Source organism: Aphelocoma coerulescens (genome assembly GCF_041296385.1).
Source record: "Aphelocoma coerulescens isolate FSJ_1873_10779 chromosome Z unlocalized genomic scaffold, UR_Acoe_1.0 ChrZ, whole genome shotgun sequence".
In the NCBI taxonomy this organism is placed as follows: Eukaryota; Metazoa; Chordata; class Aves; order Passeriformes; family Corvidae; genus Aphelocoma; species Aphelocoma coerulescens.
Window position 1 is genome coordinate 38,177,729 of NW_027184085.1, and position 19,988 is coordinate 38,197,716.

The following is a 19,988-nucleotide window of genomic DNA, read 5'->3' on the forward strand; positions in this document are numbered from 1 at the left end:
CTGTTCTTTCCCCCAGTGCTTTTTTATTACTTTAAAAAATCATTCAAGATAGGAATATTTCATGGTTACCAACAGGCTATGTTTATTATTATAATTGAGGACTCTACATACATTGTTGCACAAAATTATAGTGGACCAATCAACAAAACTATACAGCTTGTATGCAACTGTAAATAGCACTTAAGCAGAAGTTTAACACATTGTGCATTAGTTATCTTAGTAAGGTGACAACTTAAGATGATTACTTCATGGGGGTACAAAAGTGCAAACTTTCATTCAAGGCATACACACAAAACACACAAAAATGATTGCTGTACATGCCACAGGTCTAAAATAAACCTCAAACGAATCCCCTCCACTGCAAAGCAAGTTAAATGAGTAAGCACCAGCACTCTTAGCAACCATCAGTGTTACCACATTCAAAGTCTTCTCTCTAGCAAGAAGCAGAGAAATGCAATCTGAAGAAATGCCCTTAGCTTGGAGTTTTAGATGTAATGCAACTATGTCACATGAACTCCATGTTTTTGTTTGGCAAGCCTGAAAAGTGTTATATCACTATAGAAGCACTTCACCAGTGTATTACCACTAATTCCTGAATCACTATGTAAAGTAACTGTGTGCAACAGCTGACTGTTGAAGGAAATAGTGTCTTTACTTCAAAAGGTGATATACAACCAAAATTCAAGTATTTACTGTTAGACGGTAAGTAATTCTGACCTTCTGTTCCTGTGCACTACATAAAGCAGATGAAGCATAATTTTGTTTTTTCATTTTTATTCTTCCATCTGCCCTGGAAAAGGGTGCAGAGGGAAGAACCAAAATGCAGGTGCAATCCTGCACCTACAGCAGTTGGTGACCGGCATGTGGGTACAACTGTCTGCCTCAAGATGACCTCTGGATTTTCAACAAGCAGACCTAATGCTCTTAGATCACTTCCATCTCAACACCTGCAAGATTCCTGGTGTCCCCTACTTTTTATCTGCACCATTTTCACCAGCTGTTCAAATCTGTTGCTCAGGCAGATATCCTACTTTCTGCACAAGTGGGCACCTGAGCTGCACCATGTCATCTCCGGACAATCAGGAGTTAAAAGGGCAGAACAGTTCCTTTCCCATACCAGGTGTTGGAAAGGTCTAGAGAGATATTTACGCTTCTGCCTCAGCACCAGTGAAGAACTGCTGAAGACTGTATAAACTTGAAACATACTTGATTACAAAACCAAATTTCTGATTAAGTAAATTCCAAAGAAAAAATGGCCTCTTACAGTATTATAATTACTGTCTCTGTTAATTTAAAAGTAATATGAAATACTAAGGGTTTTTTTCTAATTAAAAATGCTTTTTCTCCTGTTATCAAGTTAACCTCAAAACAGGAGTTAAACACAAGTGACCATAAACTTTGGGGAAAAAATTCTACTACCTAAAGAGTTATGAAAAAGAGTTCAAACTCTTAACAAAATTAGTAGCATGCATGATTACTAAAAAAAAAAGTAATGAGAAATCTGACGTTTGTCTCTCAATAGAAGTGTTCATAGATTTTGGTACAAACAGAGCACATTCTGTGAACATGGGGAATGAGAAAGTGGAGGAAGTTTTACCAACTTTGCAAATTAATTGAGGCAAGAAAAGAAACTGAAATGTGAAAAACAAGGCCTGTGTATCACTTTTTAGCCCTCCAGTGCCAGATACTTCATGCTTTGAAAATGACCAAGTACAGCAGGGACTGTGCCTTCAACAAAGAAAGGAAAATAATTAAAATTAGGCTAGCCCTCTTAGAAGCATTTCTATAACAGTGCTACCATAGTCTACCACTATATTAATACATGAACAACGTTTTTATTTCCCTGAATTTAAGGGAAAATAAACCACCAGAAAATGCACTTGTAAAAAGATGAAAGCATTGGAAAACTACAAAATAAGCAAGGACTGTGTGCTTGTATATATAAATCTTTATAAATACTCACACAGAAATGGTTGAGATTTTTTGTTCATTAGTTTGTTTGTTTTCCCCAAATCAAAGCAGAACACAATATATTCTTTCAAATGGGTTTTGAATGGGGAGGTATGAGTAGGATTGACAAAGAAAATGACAGAGGAAAAGAACAGTGAGGTTTTATTTCCTTGGCAAGTGGAAGTACAGTGATGTTACTGCGGCACTTACTGTTCTTACCTTTTAAATCCCAACTCATCACAAATTACAGCATAACTACATCAGTGGTGGAATTTAACACACAGCTTACATTTTCAAATATTTAAATTTATTTTTCTTAATAGTATCCCCACTTTACGCAGCCTACAAACCTGAAGAAAATGCATTTGCTTCTCAAAGTCATAATAGTAAGTGTTTTGGGCTGCTCAAAGAAGTACTCCTGAGATTTCAGATGTTAAAGCTTTCTCCACAGCCACACGTTCCTTTGATGTTTGGATTATTGAAGACAAATTCACTGGACAGTTTGTCTTCTACATAGTCCATTTCAGTTCCTAGAAGTGTCAGCTGTGCCTTCTTTTCAATAAACACTCTCACGCCTTGAAAACAAGAGAAAAAGAAGAAATTACATCATTCACTTTGCAAACCATCATTCACTTTGAAATTCTCTTTTGACCAGTAATAAAAAAAGACAAAGCTAAATATGAAGACTACCAGTACAACTTGGTTTCCCTGGCCTCATGTGGGGCACTTTCATCACTGTTTTCAATCTGCCTATAGAAGTCTGGCAAAAGTCTGGAACTGTTACTTGTGTGTGCACATGAATGTCTGTAATTCTGAATGGGGACAAAAAAAAAAAATTATGCTGAGGAAAATAAGCTGTAGAACATGGCACCGAATCTCAGCTTCAGTACGCAATTCCCACGCATTACAGACAGTAACCCATTTCATACCTTTGTTAAAGTCTGTCAATCCAACAAGATGCACAAAACTTTGACAACACAGATTTCTTCTCTCAAAATCACCAGGTTTCATCCCCACCCCCCGAGAAGCTTGTGCTGCTGCACCAGAAACTCACCATCTTGAACTACTTCTTCATCAGAGTCTCCTTTCGATTTTGTATATTCTAATGTGTAAGAAAGTCCATTGCATCCCCTTGTACGAACACCTACTTTCACACCTACCTAAAAACCAATAAACAACAAAAAACACCACCACATGCATGACTTCCTTTTTAAAACCTATACAGAATAGCAAGTTAAAAAGTATGCAGAACAACAAAATGCTGACATTTATTTTTCTCCACTGCCTAAATGCAAAAGTGAATTACCTTAACAGATTAAGAGGTAACTTTTTCTTTTTTCTTTTATAAATTTGACTGCCACGGTAAAAAAACATCTGGTGCTTGCTGCTGTAGATCATGCCCTACAGTATGTTAAAGTTTTGAAGTAATGAACCATTGGGACTCTTGTAGGAACCTGGTCTCAAAAAGGTCAAATTTCAAAGGCAGATATTTTTGTGACTTCAAACTACAGTTTACTCAGATGCTAATTCAGGTACTACGACAAGATCATAGACAGTAACATAATTATGAAGCTGTGAGGTCAAAACAAGGGCAGTTACTGGATTAGAACTGTTGTAATGACACCATCAGAAAACTTACTTTAAACCAAAGTTCTGAAAAACATACTTTGATTTTTCACTACCTTTATTGCCAGTCTCACTCAAAAAGCAAACCCCTCCCTAAATCAAGTATGTGTATATGTGTACTGTTTTAACTGGCCTTAAAAGCCAACTTAGTCAATGTTTGTAACATTCACAGCGTTCAACAAGTCTGACAAAAAGAGCATCCACGTAAGGAAAAAAACTGAGAAAAACTGAGAAAAAGTTTTAACAAAGTAGAAAACCATTTGTGTGTAACAATCTTTAAGAAGTATCACCTTCCACACACCAGTGCTTCATAACTAAAGAGGCAATTTTATTATCTACGTCCGTATATTGTGATAAAAATGTATCAAAATGTAACAGTTGTCATCAAATGGGATCTCAAGACAAACTGCATCTAACCCTTTCACAACAATACATTTCTCTACAGGAACTGCTACAAATAATGGGCTGGAAAATGCAAACACCATCTACAGCCAGGAAATGACTGACTGTATCAATTGTAGGCCCAGGGCTTCCTCAGGATGGTTTAAAACATTGGCACAAGTAAGTCTACTTAGTTGCAGATGTGCAGGAAGCAAAAAAAACAATGGGCTTCGTTAATAAAAGAAATGTTCTTCTTGAAATAATACTCACTTGTAAAAAAAAAGCTAATGTTTGTTTTTACAACGGCTATAAAAGAAGCCTCTGTGTGTCTTTCCCCCAGGAAGAAAAGATGATAAACTCATTATTTGGTGAAACACTGATTACTTAAAAAAACAGACTGCCTGGCAAGCTTCCTAAGAATTAGAAGTTCTCCAATGCATATGAATATAACTTTATTATTGCATATTTCCAATGCATATGAATATAACTTTATTATTGCATACTTCACAATGAGAATTCCTACAAGAACTTAAATAATAATGTTTTAATATCAACAGCTGAAGAGCTCTCTCCCTATCAGAAGTCAGCACTACACCATACTAAAGGGTTCCATTAAAATGTATCTCAAAAATATTTGAAACTTAAAATTTTTCCAGCTTTATTAATCTCAACAGTAACAGTACAGTGAAATGTCATTACAGTCAGTTGTTTGCTGCAATTCATTTTGTAACAAAACAAAGCTGGATATACAAATAAGCGAATGCATTCCCCACCAAAAAAAGATGTCAACATCTGTAACAAACACTTCAGTGTTCATTTCAAACTTCTAAGTTAACCAGAAATGCTTTGCAATCATGAGCTGTGCTAATACCTTAGCACACCCTACACACTTATTATATTATACTTACATGGTCAGGTTTATCTTTCAGAAGCTCTTTTATCTTCTGGACAGCAGAAGGGGTCTGAAAGACAGAAGCATACATATAAATTGTAATTTTTTTTGTTTATTTGCAATGAGTATTTGCATGTATTAAAGTTGAGGCGTGTAAGATACACACTGCTGTAAAACAGATGTCTGCTCAACCTAATTGATACAGAAAACAACACCTCTTCACTCCTCTCCTCACCCACACTGCCAGCAAACAGATACTTCAAGAATTCAATCCTTAATCCCTAACACTGGGGGGGTTGGCTGTTAGAATGAGCATATCAGAATGGTTTGGGTTGGAAGAGAACCTTAAGGATCATCTACTTCCAACACCCCTGCCATGGCAGGGACAGGTTTGTAAGGCCTTATCCAAACTGGCCCTGAACACATCCAGAACTTCCCTGGGCAACAGGTTCCAGTGCCTCACCTCCCTCACACTTAATTAATTTTTTCCGAATACTTGTCTAAATTTCCCCCTTGTTTTATCACTACAGTTCCTGATGAAGAGTCTGTCTCCAGCTTCCCTGTGGGCCCCCTTCAAATACTGGAAGGTGCCATGAGGTCTCCAGACAACTTTCTCTTCTTCAAGCTGGACAGCCCCAACCTCCTCAGCCTGTGTTTGTAAGGGAGGTGGCTGCAGTCCTCTTATCAACTTTGTGGCCTCCTGTGGACTTGCTCCACATGCTTATGTTGGAGGCCCCAGAGCTGGATGCAGTGTTCCAGGTGGGGTCTCACCAGAGCAGAGCAGAGGGGCAGAATCCCCTCCCTCCCCTGCTGCCCACACTGCTTTGGATGCAGCCCAGGACACAACTGGCTTTCTGGGCTGCAAGTGCCCACTGCTAGGTCATGTCCAGCCTCTCAGCAACCATCAGACCCAAATCCTTCTCGATAGGGCTGCTCTCAATCTATTCTCCACCTAACCTGTTGGTGTGCCTGGGATTGCCCCAACCCAAGGTGCAGGACCTTGCACTTCACTTTGCTTAACTTCATGATGTTTGTATCAGCCCACCTCTCAAGCCTATCAAGATCCATGTTGTTTCTTTGGGGTTTTTTTCCCCCCAAAATAACTACCATAATTCAATCAAGTAGCTCTGCTCTTGTGAAAATTTTGTTACACACACATTGCAGAGAAAAATCAGTTAGATATAGAGGGCTCATGGTCTACTTCTCCCTCCCTGTTAACCTAAAGGGAACCTGTGACTTTACAGCAGATAAAATTCACCATTCACGCAGGTCTAGTTGATGCAGAAATGCAAGAACACAACGCAAATGTCAAAATTTCCGTTACATGCCTACAAATTTCTAAGACACGAAGAAATGCATTAGTTATGTGAAGTTCTTACTATGAGCCGGCTTAAACACACAAAGCAAACCGCAAGTAGACTTGCAGTAGAAAACCCTTTCGAATTACCGCTACCAGTCTTGTTGTTAGAGACCCACTGAGCAGGAATTACCTACTCTGACAAACGACTGAACTGTGTGCACTCGATCTGCCCCTGTTCCTCCACGGAACAACTGACTGTACTTTTTTCTGCAGTGATCTCTCTCAGAATCAGAGATTGGAAAAGACCTCTGAGATCATCGAGTCCAACCTATGACTGAACATCATGTTTTCAAGTTTGGCCTCTCCAGTACGGCGCTAGTACAGAATGCACGTCCTTTATTATTAACAACAGGATGTAAAGCCTTCTTGGAAACAACCTACGCGTCAGCCTCCATAGGTAACGCATCTCGCTTTAAAAAAAATATTTAATTAAATACTCTTTTTGGGGGTGTCTGTGCCACAAGGCCCCGCGCTCGCAGGGGCCGCACCGGTACTGCCCCGGAACTCCACGGTTCCGCAGACGGAGCGGCGCAGCGCGGGGCCTCCTCCCAGCGGGACTGGCGAGGAGCAGGAGCTCCCTCCGCCTCTCAACTCGGCAGGGGTAAGCAGACCCCTCTGCAGCCCGGCCGCCGCAGCCGCCCCGCTGGGGTTACCGACGCCGGCCGACCCCGGCCCGGCGCTGCCCGGCCGAGCGGGCACAGCCCGGCGGAGCGGTCCGTCCCCGTCCTCGTCCCCGTGCCCGCCCCGCTGTCGCCAGGGGCCGACTCACTGCCCGGGCCAGAGGGGGCCCGTGGCGCAGCTCCCGCACCCGTGAGGTGCCGCGGGCCCCCGGGTCCCGCTCGCTGCCCACCCGCGGCACTGACCAGCGTAAGGGCGGCACGGGTCGCCTGGATCCTGCGCTTGCTGACGGCGCGCACCGTGGCGCGCACCACGGACGAGGCCATGGCCCGGCGCCCTCGGCCATGGGCAGCGCCACCCGCACGCCGTGACGCCACCGCGCACGGGCCGCGGGCGGGGACGGGCTGCGCCGGCTCCGCCCCCTAGGCCCGGCCCCGGCCCCGGCCCCGGCCCCGCTGGGGGCGGGCGGGGCTCCGCAGGCAGCGGGGCTGCGCGCCGAGATAAGCAGCAGAGACGAGCAGGACGCCTGCCCTTCGCGGAGGCCGCGCCAAAACATCGGCCCAGGTGTCAGGTGGAAAGGAGAGGTTTTTCTGAAAGCCTTTAATAATTGATTAGTCTGTCGGCGCCCTTGAAGGGTCAAATCAACAGGTTACGGAATAACAATGTTTATTAATTTAGAGTGTTAAGGGATTGGAATGGAACTTAAAGATCGTCTAGTCCCAACCCCTTTGCCGTGGGCAGGGACATCTCCCACTAGACCAGGTTTGTAAAGGCCTTATCCAAACTGGCCCTGAACACATCCAGAACTTCCCTGGGCAACCTGTTCCAGTGCCTCACCTCCCTTGCAGTAACGAATTTCTTCTTAATACCTATCTAAATTTCCCCCTTGTTTTATCACTGCAGCTCATGATGAAGAGTCTGTCTCCAGCTTCCCTGTAGACCCCCTCCAGATACTGGAAGGTTGCCATGAGGTCTCCAGGCAACCTTCTCAGCCTGTCTTCATAAGGGTGGTGGCTGCAGTCCTATCAACTTAGTGCAGAGGAGGCCACACACTCCAGCAGTTCCATGACCTTCTCATGTTGGAGGCCCCAGAGCTGGATGCAGTGTTGAGGTCTCACCAGAGCAGAGGGACAGAATCCTCTCCCTGGCCCTGCTGCTGTGGATGCAGCCTAGAATTCTGACATGTTAAGGTTCAAGGATTGATGGTGATAGTAGCTGACTGCAAAAACATATTCAAAGCAATATATTAATTCAAAGCAATATACTAAAAAGCTCTAATCCCTAACGAAAGTGAGCTTGAGACAAGCATTTAGCACTCATACGACACAGTTCTTACCCAATAGTTGCCCCCATGGGACCGAAGAGAGGTTGAGCCTGTCAACTGATTCCAGAAGTTACAATGGAGTCTCTCCTAACTTCTCACCCTTCTGAATTCACTTTTGTACTATTTTCTTATGTTTAAATGGAGCTTGAGTGGCTCTAGTCATACAGCTTATTCAGTGAAGGGTGGCTGTACATGGGGGGGGATATCGCAGTATACATAGTGTCAGCCTAAGGAGAGTGATTTCACCACAGTTGCTGATTCTGATGCCTTAGGTTTTAACTTTTGTATTTTTCAAATTCTGTACTGCTTGGTGTGTGACTCTGAAGTTTCTTGTAGCCTGTTAATTTCTGCTCTCTCATACTACGTAGACATAACAAAGCCTCTCTCATCCTGCTTTCCAAGGACAGCAAGACTGCCCTAGGCCAAAAGTATAAACCAAAGAGCCACTAAGGGGGGGGGGGAGCAAGCTGAGGGGAAAACTGAAGCTTTAATTGGAGAATTAACCCTGCTATGCAAATGAACCAAACCTATAAAAGTGTGAAGAACTCGTGACCTGGGGTCCGTCTTGGGGTCCATTTTAAGAATGGCTTCAGGCTCCCTGGGGTGTACCTTTGAAGGCCTTTCAAATAAATACCTCTTTTATTCCCTCACGCCTGTCTAGTCTCTGTTTCTAGGAGGCCTCTTAAGGCATCAGTTCGACAACAGCACATCTTCCTTTATCTCCGTTGGTTTTCAGCTCCTGTGCAGCTTATCAGCCAGAAAGGAGCTCGCAGTTCCATCCTCGGCAAGAGCCTGGCTACAATGTACTCTACTCCACCCTTCTTCAGCATGTACAAGTGAGTGGGAAGTCAAGTATGCTGGCCCTGTTCCATGCAGGGGGTAGCAACCCTATTTTCCTCTATGATTTCCATACCGTTATCTTTTTATCCCCAAGCATTTTCCCACACTAGGGAACAACAGAGGCCCATGAGTACATAGTGTCCCACCTATAAAATACAGGCACGGAATGTGAATATTTATTGACTGTCACACAGGCAAGAATTTTAAAATAACAAAGCATATGGCTATTCCATAGGAAGCTTTGGCTCAGCAGGCAAAACCCATGTGCAGAGTGATCCAGTTTGGACAGATCCCTGAGTGAAGTGCACAGGACCTGGAACCAGTGACTGCTATGATCCATCCAATGCATTGTGTCTGCCCTCCTACTGACCAGGATCCTGCCCCTTCCTCCAGGCTTATGCCCCGCTGGGGCCAGGTGAGAGGATGGCTGTGCAGTGGTCAGGGCCCAGCTGCCCTTCTTGATCCCTGCAGAGGCATCATGGGAGGAGAGCTTGAAAGCTGCTGGGTGAACTGCACTGCCATTCCCCAGCTCCTGGTGGCTGCAGTGACTTCACGTGCAAGAAACTCCAATAGCCTTGGTACAGGGAGACTCATGCCATTACTTTGAATTATGGCTATGCCAGAAGGAAAACAAGTACCTGTTTTTCATTTCCACATTCCAGCATCCTTAAATATGCTAGATAATACTTTAAATCAGTGTTTATGAAGTCCAAGCACAAGAAACACATTTCAGTCTCATGACCTCACTTGCTTCAGCTCCCTGATTCTGGGCTTAGTAGTTCTGGAGAGCTTGGCAGAAAGTGTGCAGATGTGTTTTTTACATACATAATTATGCCACTACTCTTTACTGAAGCACTACTACCTCAAATATAAAGATAGCAGGTTAAACGAAAGCAGGTTATAAAGAAAGTTGCATTTTCTTTAGCTACAAAAAGTGTATCACATGCAATTCATGCAACTTGAGCATGCAATCTCAACTAAACACTCCTACTTGGGGGGGGATTTAAATGAACTACTGGGCTGAAGTCAGTACTCTTGAAGGGGGGGAAGTTCATGTACGAAGGCAACTAACGCCATCGTCATCAGTCACACTCTATCATGCAGGCACAAAGAGCTTTACTTTCTCTTTCCTCAGGATGCTTCCAATCATCACTCCTTAGTCCCCTGTCTGCTGAATCAATCTCAGCATGGAAGACTGAGCATGGGCTTGAACATTAGCCTTCCCTCAGAGCAGATAAATGGAAAAATCTGTTTTAAATCTAACTAGTTCAAGCAAGTAACAAGAAATATTGACAATTCATCAGTATGGAAGAAAAAGCCAACAACTTTCCATGCTAGGCAACTCCTATGCAGCTATTTCAAACGATGAAAACTTATTAGTGAAGGTAATTTTTTATGTGGCTTCTGTAGTTCTTATAAAAACATGATGATGTTTATAAAAGAAATTGCTGTGCAATAGATAAATTTAAGTAGAATTTTAACAGATGGGGAAACAGTTTTAAATACAGCTATGAAACAAACCTCACCAGAAAAATTACATTAGGGAAAATGGATATGTGTGATCTAGCAGTTAAATAGCTAAATGAGGTTGACTTACCTGTTTAAGACAGTTAACTGTGCTGCAAACCTGAAACAACTTCATCTTTCTCAATTTCTCAGCCCTGATAACTTACTATTCACAGCATAAAACATATTCCAACTTCGGAAACTCGGACATCAAAAGCATGTGAAATTCTTGTGAAATATTATGACAGCACTTTTTTCTAATAAAAAAGGCAGCATGAATGAACAACTGTGTCTCTCCGTATCATTAGGAGGACAGAGTATGCACCTGGTTCAGAAGAGGTTTATACACTTCATTCCCACCAGCAAAACTGGAAGTAACTCTGAACAGAAAGCTAAATAAAGCAAAAAGATAGTATGCTTGAAAATGTCTTTAGCAAAGGACACAGAAGAAATTATTTGTGAAAGCAACATATCTAGAAGTTCACAGATAACTGGCTTCAGATGGATGAAAACCAAAACAGGATCCTAGTTCCCTAAGACCACTTTGGCAATTCTAACTTTCAACTTCCATAAAAATAGATTGGGGAAAAAAATATTGAACATGATAGTCAAAATCCAGATAATTATAGTAAGTTATCATTAATTCTACATTTATGTCAGAAATATTGAAAACTACAACCTCAGGAAAAAATACAGAAACTTAAGTCTGATTTTCACTTTTTTTTAAAATTTATTTCAGATTCATAAATTAACAATGGTTTCCATTTTAACATGTAACTAATTCTTTTCTGAACAAGATAAGATGGTACATTACCACCTCTGGAAGGACTTCAAGTAAAGCTCAAGTGCCTACTACTAAAGAATGTAAATTCTTGACTGGTACAAGGATCCTCTTCACATTCTATGAAAACGGACATGTGTTTTTCCCCAATTGCCAAATATAATACCTCTATTTCTTAAAGCATTTTTGTCTGTATCCCCAAGGCCTTGAAAAAGATTCTTAGCAGCAACAAAACAGGACTGACCTGTTTCCTAGTCTTTCTTTCTTTCTTCTTGAACACAAGCACAGCAGCAAATGAACTCCCATAAAATCACAGAACAGAAAACAACCCCACAAAATCTCAGTGGCACTGCTTTTCCAGAGACTGTTTTTACATATGATGACTAGCGTCTATGTTTTCAGTTCTCTAGAGAAATAAAAAAGAACGTAGCAGTCTACAAACATTTCAAACACTTACATGAGGATTCAGTAAACAATCAACATTAATAAATATCATTTGCTCCTTCTAAAATTCATTTTTGAAGAAAATATAATTTATTTGGCTAGCACATAGTTTTAGTGCAGTTTAAAATGGTCAGGTGGAACAACAAAACCCTGAAAACAGTCCATTTTTAGTACCTGCTCTTTTCTAAATGATTTACCTAGTAAACAAATACAAAACATCATGGCTTTCTATTAAAATCCTCAAACAATCTATTAAAGAGCAGGGGTGCGTATTAAAATCCACAGTTGTTTGTACTAACAATTTAAAATAAAACATCCATATTTTCATTGAACTTAAGCTGAAGGTTGTCTATGCTGCTGTCCTGTGAATTCAGATGCTTTAGCCAACGACATTTCTTTTAAGTGGATGATGGGCCTGCGTTGCAATTTACCAGTGCTTAATATCCCTCATGATTCTTGCTGGGTCCTCTTCTGTGAGGCTTTTCCCTGAGTCATGTATTTATTGGAAAGGCTGCCTAAATTGGGAGGAAGAAAGCATCATGCTTTAAAGGTATTTGCATTTTTTTTTTCTCCAAAAAAGACATAAACCAACTGAAACAAAAAGACAGGAGAAAATTACTTTCAAATCAAACTAGAATGAAAGGACATACAGATCAACGTAAGAGCATTACCTGCTGAAGGACAGTAGAAAATAATAAAATACAAAATCAGAACGCAGCATTTTGTTCAACCAAACACCTAATGACAAATCACTTTGTGTTAAAAAATCCCCAAACTTAGACTTGCAAAAGCTTTGCAGTGAAGACAAAAAACCGAATATGTCTTCCCAACAAAACAAATAATTCAATTTGAGATACTTAATTGCAGTCAAGTCTTTACAAACTTCAGAAAACTAATTACGCCCCCCTCCAACTGCAGAGAGATTAGTGTATTATACACCCATGCTGCTGAAAGGTTTGAAGAGTTGGACTAGAAATTCTAATTTTAAAAAAAGCAGCCATTCTAAAAATATTCATTGTACTGTACTTCATTGTTAATAAGTGTGTGAAATTACTGAAAGGAAGCTACATTGTTAATCACACATTTAAAGCAAACCATCTCTGATTCAGAAGAAGTACATAAAGGCCTTTATAATACAATCTCACTGCTACTTTCAAATGTAATTTTAACTAGTTTGCATTTTGGCAGCTCACATTAAGGATGTGGTTTGATAATTTCTCTTAAGTTTATTATGTATAATTCTAGACAATTACTGCAAGGAACCCTCACAAGAAAGCATTCCATGTTCCTGAAGAATCAGAAAACCCCATGTAAGCTGAAACAGAAGAGATTGATACAACTCCACCATACCTTTCTGCAAAATAAATCAACCAGAGTCAATGATATAAAGGCACAGAATTGTTATGCCCAAGTTTTGCTTCCAAATAAAAACTCAAAAATTGTACACTTTTCCAGATTAAAAAAATAGGTGGCTTCAGCCTGTTCAAGCTGCCACTGTGTTCAGCAAATTAGGTAAAGTTCCTGTAAGGACTGATGAAGAATCATACAATTCTAGAATAATTTGTGTTAAGGATCATTTAGTCCAACCCTCCTGCCACGAGCAGGGACGTTTTCCACTAGATGAGGTTGCTCAGAGCCACATCCAACCTGACCCTGGATGTTTTCAGGGATGGGGCATCCACCACCTCTCTGGGCAACCTGTGCCCATGTTTCACCATTCTCATTGTAAAAAACTTTTTTCTTTAATCTAATGTAAACTGACCCTCTTTCAGTTTTAAACCATTACCCCAGGTTTTATCACAACAGTCCCTGCTAAGAAGTTTGCTCCCACTTTTCTTACAGGCCCTTTTTTAGAACTGAAAGGCCAACATAGTCTTCCTGAAGCCTTCTTTTCTCCAGGCTGAACGGCCCCAACCCTCTCAGCCTCTCCAGAGGAAAGGTGCTCCATCCCTCTAATCATCTTGGTAAGCCTCCTCTGGACTCACTCCAACAGGTCCATGTCCTCCCTGTGCTGGCACCCCAGAGCTGGATGCAGCACTGCAGGTGGGGTCTCAGCAAGAGCAGAGGGGCAGAATCCCCTCCCTTGCCCACCTGGCCAGGCTTTTACATATAGTTTATGAATTGAACTGAAGATACACAAACCTGACTGGGGACTCAAAAATACTTTTCCTTTTTGCTTCTTTTTTTCTTCATGCATAAGCACTCCCTATAAAAAACATACACACATCAATGAACCAAGAAAACTGACGTATTCCATTTCACAACATAAAAGGTTTTCCTTGAAAACTAAAGTAAAGCTTTTCTTAATTACTTTACATGGACTTTAAAACATATAAAGATGAAACAAAAGTGACACTTGGTGTTTACCTGATTTAATCTACCAGCATGTTTGACAGCACTGGGTAAAGAAGGGGACCCGCACAACACTTCTGGTTTTGAGCCACCTGAAAAAATCATAAAAAGGAGTTGCTAATTGGAAACTAATTTCTATTTCAGTTATCATAAGACAGAAAAATACCAAAATATTTGCTATCTAGAATCAGAAAATGTAGGATGTAGGACATTGTTATTTTCCTCAGTTTTATAACACTGAAAACTGGCATAATGTGGTGACATACATCTAAGCTAGGAAACTACAATAAAGTAAGCTTTGTATTCTCTTCCAGAATCAGCAGGCTACAGGGAACTTAGGATGAATGAAGATAAGGTGATAAGCGAAGTGTCCATAGTCTCACAATATGCAGCAAAGAGTGAAGTCTGAACTCTTTGATCCATTTGTTCATAGTACTTTATTCAACTAGAGAGAACACTTCAGGCACTAAGCAAGCAATAAAAGACAAAGCCCAACCTACAGTAAATCTTTCAAATTCAAACATACTAATAAAAACACCTACTTCAGAATTTATTAGTTTAGACGTATATACTGTGAAGCCTAAGTACAGTTCTCATACAATGAATTTAATATCATTGACTATGAAACAGTCAGGCATATTCCCCTCCACCTTAGCAAATGCAATACCACGGCAAACAGAATGGTTGGAAGAGAAGTTCCGTGAGAAAAGGTCAAATATAAACTCTAAAGTTAAATTTAGACTTGACATACACCTTCAAAAGGTCAGAAGCTGAATGAAGCATGGCTTCAATTTTTAATCAACTTCTCTGTCCATCCAATACTTCTAGTGGTCTGTCAAAGTAAGAATACTTCTAAATATATTCACAATTCTGAATATACTTGCACCATTTTCCTCCCTCTTCCAGTATTTTAACACAGTCTTATGCCCTCTTCCTCTAAATGCATCCGATTATGAAGAGTTTCCTCATCTAAGGCAGACAGGATATTTTTCCAAGTAGAGAAGAGCTGGTTTGTAAAATATGTTTATATAAAAGACTACTATCTGTTCCTTTAAGAGGTCGTAAAACAAATTTTTTCCAGCCTGAATTTAAACACACCCAGGGTTAACCTACAGGGAAACAGTGTTATTTTGGTCCTTTGGAAGCTAATTACAAGTACCACATATTGTCTTAAGTCTGAGTTTTATCTTAGAAAGATATTCCTTTGGAACACAAACTATGAGCAATCCATCTTATTTGAAGGATGACTTAGATAATTAAACTCTTTTGCTTAGAAGTATTTCATTCAGATCTGTCAATCAGGATCTGTGAGGTGAATTCCTGTATCCCTCCAACTGCTGACTTGTCAGAAGCGTTCTTTATTTTATTCACAAAATTCTATCTGAGCAAATCTGTACACTTTTCATATCGACTTTAGGGTTGTATACAATCATTCTGGTTTAGGTAATGTGAAGAGCTGTAACGTTAGCTTTTGTTGCAATTATGACGAACTGGAAGAGAAGCTGTACTTTGAAATGTTGGCAAGCTCATATACTGTGATGACAATGGAAGGAATTTCAATATATTTGATACTCATACCCTTTTAATTACAAGTATCTTATCTGCTAAGAGAAATCATGCCAAATCCCCCAGGATACAGCAAATTTCTGAAAGGAAGGTGAGGTTGAAGGGAAAATCATTAAATGTGACTACATTAAAAAAAACCAACCAAACATTTACATGGTGCAAAAACCTTATCTGTTAGTCAATCCTGTTAAAAATACTGAAGAACACCGTAAGTGCTGTTTAAACTACTCAGCTTGATCAGTTTCTTACCTGCAACTCCTTTATATTGTGGGCATTCCTTTCTAATATGACCTTCTCTTCCACAGATAAAACAACGTTTTTCTCTTAAGTCTCTGTCTTCCAGACGCTTCCATTTCTCTGCTGATTGCCTGGGAGTCTTCTCTCTTCCAGTTTCCACTATTACCCTTGCTAGTTTCCTCTTCTGAGGTGTACATAGGTGCAACTTTCCCTCCTTGATGGAGTTCTCCTTTTCTGTTGGTTTATTCTGCATTTCTTTGTCCTCTTTGCTTCTTTTCTCCTTGATTTCTCCATACCTTTGTGCACCTTCATAATCACGACGCCGTCTTAGCCTGCAGGAGCAGAAAAATGCTGCAGAATTCAGAGGCCTTACATTCATACACAGAATCAATAAAAAAACCAAACCGAAAACCCATGTGCTGTCCTCAGACAAAGTAATTCTTCAGTGGAATAAATGAAGTGAATTGCCATACCTTTCCTTTTGACTCTCCTACCAAACAGTGCTACACTGATGTAACACATATTTAATAATTTAACTTTACAATTAGATGACAATGCAGTCCTAAATCCTAATAATTGTAACTCAAAAAATGTAAGAACGACTGAAAATCTGGCTGCTCAAGTTACAGACAATGGAAGAGAAGAAACACCAAGCAAAATGCTAACAAAGTACAAAAAAAATAGGACTATAGTTCTGGGTTTTTTTTTTTTATTTGTACAATTCAACCAGAACTCAGTTCCTTCCTTCTGAAACTGTGCATATTCACTCTAGAAGTCTCTTCTACTGTGAGAAGCTTCTAAAATTCTATGTGACTTAAAGGTCTAGCAGTGAAGAAACACTACCACTGTCAGATTTATTTAACAGCTTTATACATGACTAGGGAAAGAGACAGGAGTGAAACCTCCAAGTCTGAAGACAATAGATATCAGGCTCCTTTGGCAAGTTGGATGCATTGCTAATGGCTAAAAACTTGGAAAATACTTCACAAAACTGAATGAAGGGCAAAAGAATGGCATGAGCTTCAAGGTCAGCTTCTTTTTTTAAAAAAAAGGCATAAAAGGAAGACCTGGGGAACTATAGGCTGGTCAGTCTCACCTCTGCCTGGTAAGATTATGAAGCAGACTCTCCTGGAAACTATGCTAAGGCACATGGAAAACAGAGAGGCAACTGGTGACAGCCAACATGCCTTCAGTAAGAGCAAATCATGCCTGAAAAATCTGGTAGCTTTCTATAAGACGGTTATAGAAATGGTTGGTAAGGAAAGAGTGACTGACATCGTGTACCTGGACTTCTGCAAAGCATCTGACACTGTCTTACACAACATCCTTGTCTCTAAAATGGAACGACATGGATTTGATAGGGGGACCCCTCAGCGGATAAGGAACTGGATGGATAGTTGCACTTCAAGCATTGTGGTCAATGTCTTGATGTCCATGTGAACACCAGTGATGAATGGTGTTCCTCAGGGGTCTGTATTGGGACCAATATTATTTAACATCTTTGTTAGGGACATTGACAAATGGATTAAGTGCACACTCAGCAAGTTATTAGATGACTAAGATTAGCTTTAAACAGATACAGGAAAGTACTATTTTACACATCAGTCAGAACACTTATGGAACTGATTGCCATCAAAGACTGTTACAGAAACCAGGAGAATCAGATTCAGGAAAAAAAAACCTAAAAGGACAAAATCGTAAGTCTAGTCCATAAATGAGCATTACCAGAGCAGGGCAGGTATGTGCTTCAGGATGCAAGATTAAAAATCCATAGAGGTAAGACAGCAGTTTAGACCTTGAGTAGACTTTCACACCATCTTCAGCACTCTTTAATTTCAAACTATCGTCAGCTACTGCATTTTTTAAAGTTGAGTAAATGTCTAAATTAGCAGAATCAACAATGTAAGTTCACAAATGTCTAATGTGTAGTGGAACAGCCACTTCATCCAACATGATGTCAGCTTTTTTTTTTACTTAGTTACAGGCAAGTGCAAATGATTTTTAATGACAGCTTTTAACATAAATAGATTCTAAACAATAGTTAGGTTTTTCCATCCCCCTTACAAGTGAGCATAATTCATGATTTCACTACTTTATAGACATGAAGTCTTTAAAGAGCTTTGTCTTAAATAGAAAACAAAATTAAAGGATGAGTTTTAAGTTTAGACATTTCATAAGAGGAAGAGCAGCAAAAGCCATTTAGCCATTCATTTGCTGCAAGAAGAGAGTCATTGAATGTTGGATGTGGCTATTCAGGTAGAGGAGTATTCTCTTGGATGTTAAACAGGACATTGTCCTCATACATGTGTGCTTACAAAAAATAATGCTATGACATTCTTGCCTTGCTTTTGATAGGAATTGTACGATTCTGTGAACTTGACAAAATTGCGTCTTGCTAGGAGAAACGCAATTCTGGTAGTAGAAGCTATTAAATAAATAAAAATTAAAAATGTATCCATGAGTGCTTTTCACAGCACACAGTTAATTCAGCTCTGCTGAGTATTTAGATTTGCGTTGACTACTCCCTTCCTGTAAAATGAAGTGGAGAGTCAACACTGATACCTTAAGTTAACAGTTCTACAACAACACCATCCACCAACACCAAAACAGGTACTGATACATTTTAATTTAAGTTCAGGAAATAATCTGCAGCACGTAGACGTTTTGTTTCAGCATTACTATCCTAATCTTTCCTAAACAAACCTAAGGAAAAAGATTACACACAGATGCCAATACTATACTCACTTTCGTCTCATGGGACAATCTTTCATGAAATGGCCAATTTTACCACAAGTTCTGCAGCATCTATCATTTGGTGCCAATTCTCCTTCGGTTAGTACCTCAGGATCAAAAAAGTACTCCTATAGAAGAAATCACATTAATAATTTAAAAATCATTTAAATAATTTAAAAATGAAAATACAAACACTTGGAAATCAAGACAGATAGAAAAGTGTTAAAATAGCAGTAAGAGTTACAGAAAAGAATAAACTTGGGGTCTGTAGCTGAACCCTGAAAGACCTAATGAATTAACTGGCCACTGACCTCTTTTTTGACAGGCAGCCTACTAACCACCACGTGTGCATACTCTTTAATAAAAAACTGCAGTTTTAAGAAATGCTAAGCTGGTTTTGATTCAGATTAAAATACATAAATCTGTACAATGAAACTCTGACTTGACTAGTGTTCTGTATACCAACATATTCTATTATGACATTAAAATGGTACTCAGCAGTAACTCCCATGAAGACTTTTAGAGTAGTGTGGCAATTTAAGAGAAAGAGCTTAAAGTGAGTGTAACCATACTCCTGCAAAGGCTAAGTTTTATGCCAAAGAGCACACACATACTCCTCTTAGAAGGAACTCACCATTTTTGATGTGTATTCTTTAGGAAATATTTTTACAGGGGTACCAAATACCCTTCTGCCATTGATAAAAGCCTTCATTATAAAATTTGTCACTGTGGAAGAAAAAAAAACTCAAACTGAAATCATCATCTAAATATCAAACCAGAATGTAAAATAAGATCCAAGACAAGGTCTTCACTTTGTAACTGAAATTGTTAACAGATGACTTACTTTTTCTTGACAATCCAGCTCCAAGATTGTGGTTCAAATCAAAGGGATCTGTAGAAAAAAACATGACAGGCATTCCTCAGTGTGCAGGCAAGAGAGAATTCTTTCCATGAAAATGAAATGGCCAGAAAACAGTTTACAGAACATTTCTAAAATATGTCACTGAATTTTCTCTGTCAGCGATCACAGTGATACTTAACAGCATAATCATAGACAAAGTTAAATTTATTAAGTAAATATGGGCTCAGCTAAACTTAGTATTTTTGAAAAACCTCAATGGCATTATAGTTTATTTCTTCGCCAAATATTACCGCAGTCCTAGGCCCTATCACCGTGTCCCACAGCCATAGGGAGGAGGAGAGAAGATCCAGCAGGCAGGAATTGTGCAGCAAGATTGATTTATTTAATTATTTTACAAACTCTTCTATAGACTTTTTTCTTCATAATCTAATTGGGCAAAGGATCAGCCACCCCTTGGGGTGATTGGCTAAAATCCTAAAACAACCACGGTCAAAATATTTTTCTACTATACCATAA

General features: G+C 39.8%; 2 protein-coding genes across 5 annotated transcripts in view; both read right to left on the bottom strand.

The window, feature by feature from the left end:
- Positions 1-57: 57 nt before the first annotated feature.
- On the bottom strand, positions 58-7,215 carry ISCA1 (iron-sulfur cluster assembly 1). 2 transcript variants are annotated; one of them, XR_011147731.1, is made up of 5 exons: positions 7,073-7,215; positions 4,866-4,919; positions 3,005-3,110; positions 2,301-2,525; positions 58-1,728 (listed from the first exon to the last, which is right to left on the bottom strand). XR_011147731.1 is itself a non-coding variant. In XM_069001783.1 (4 exons), exons 1-4 carry the CDS (start codon positions 7,151-7,153, stop codon positions 2,377-2,379), a joined length of 390 nt encoding a protein of 129 aa, XP_068857884.1. In that variant the 5' UTR covers positions 7,154-7,214; the 3' UTR covers positions 58-2,376. The 2 variants fall into 2 exon arrangements, 1 of the variants encoding a protein (XP_068857884.1); XM_069001783.1 differs by having other exon boundaries at positions 58-2,525; positions 7,073-7,214.
- Positions 7,216-11,207: 3,992 nt separating this feature from the next.
- TUT7 (terminal uridylyl transferase 7) overlaps positions 11,208-19,988 on the bottom strand; it is a 34,103-nt gene continuing 25,322 nt past the window's right edge. For all 3 annotated transcript variants that reach the window (XM_069001032.1, XM_069001033.1, XM_069001034.1), the window contains 7 exons: positions 19,455-19,502; positions 19,245-19,336; positions 18,623-18,738; positions 15,890-16,209; positions 14,090-14,166; positions 13,865-13,928; positions 11,208-12,237 (listed from right to left, as the gene is read on the bottom strand). In XM_069001032.1, the coding sequence (XP_068857133.1) occupies positions 12,170-12,237; positions 13,865-13,928; positions 14,090-14,166; positions 15,890-16,209; positions 18,623-18,738; positions 19,245-19,336; positions 19,455-19,502 (785 nt within the window). In that variant the 3' untranslated portion in view covers positions 11,208-12,169. The remainder of the gene's footprint in view (positions 12,238-13,864; positions 13,929-14,089; positions 14,167-15,889; positions 16,210-18,622; positions 18,739-19,244; positions 19,337-19,454; positions 19,503-19,988) is intronic.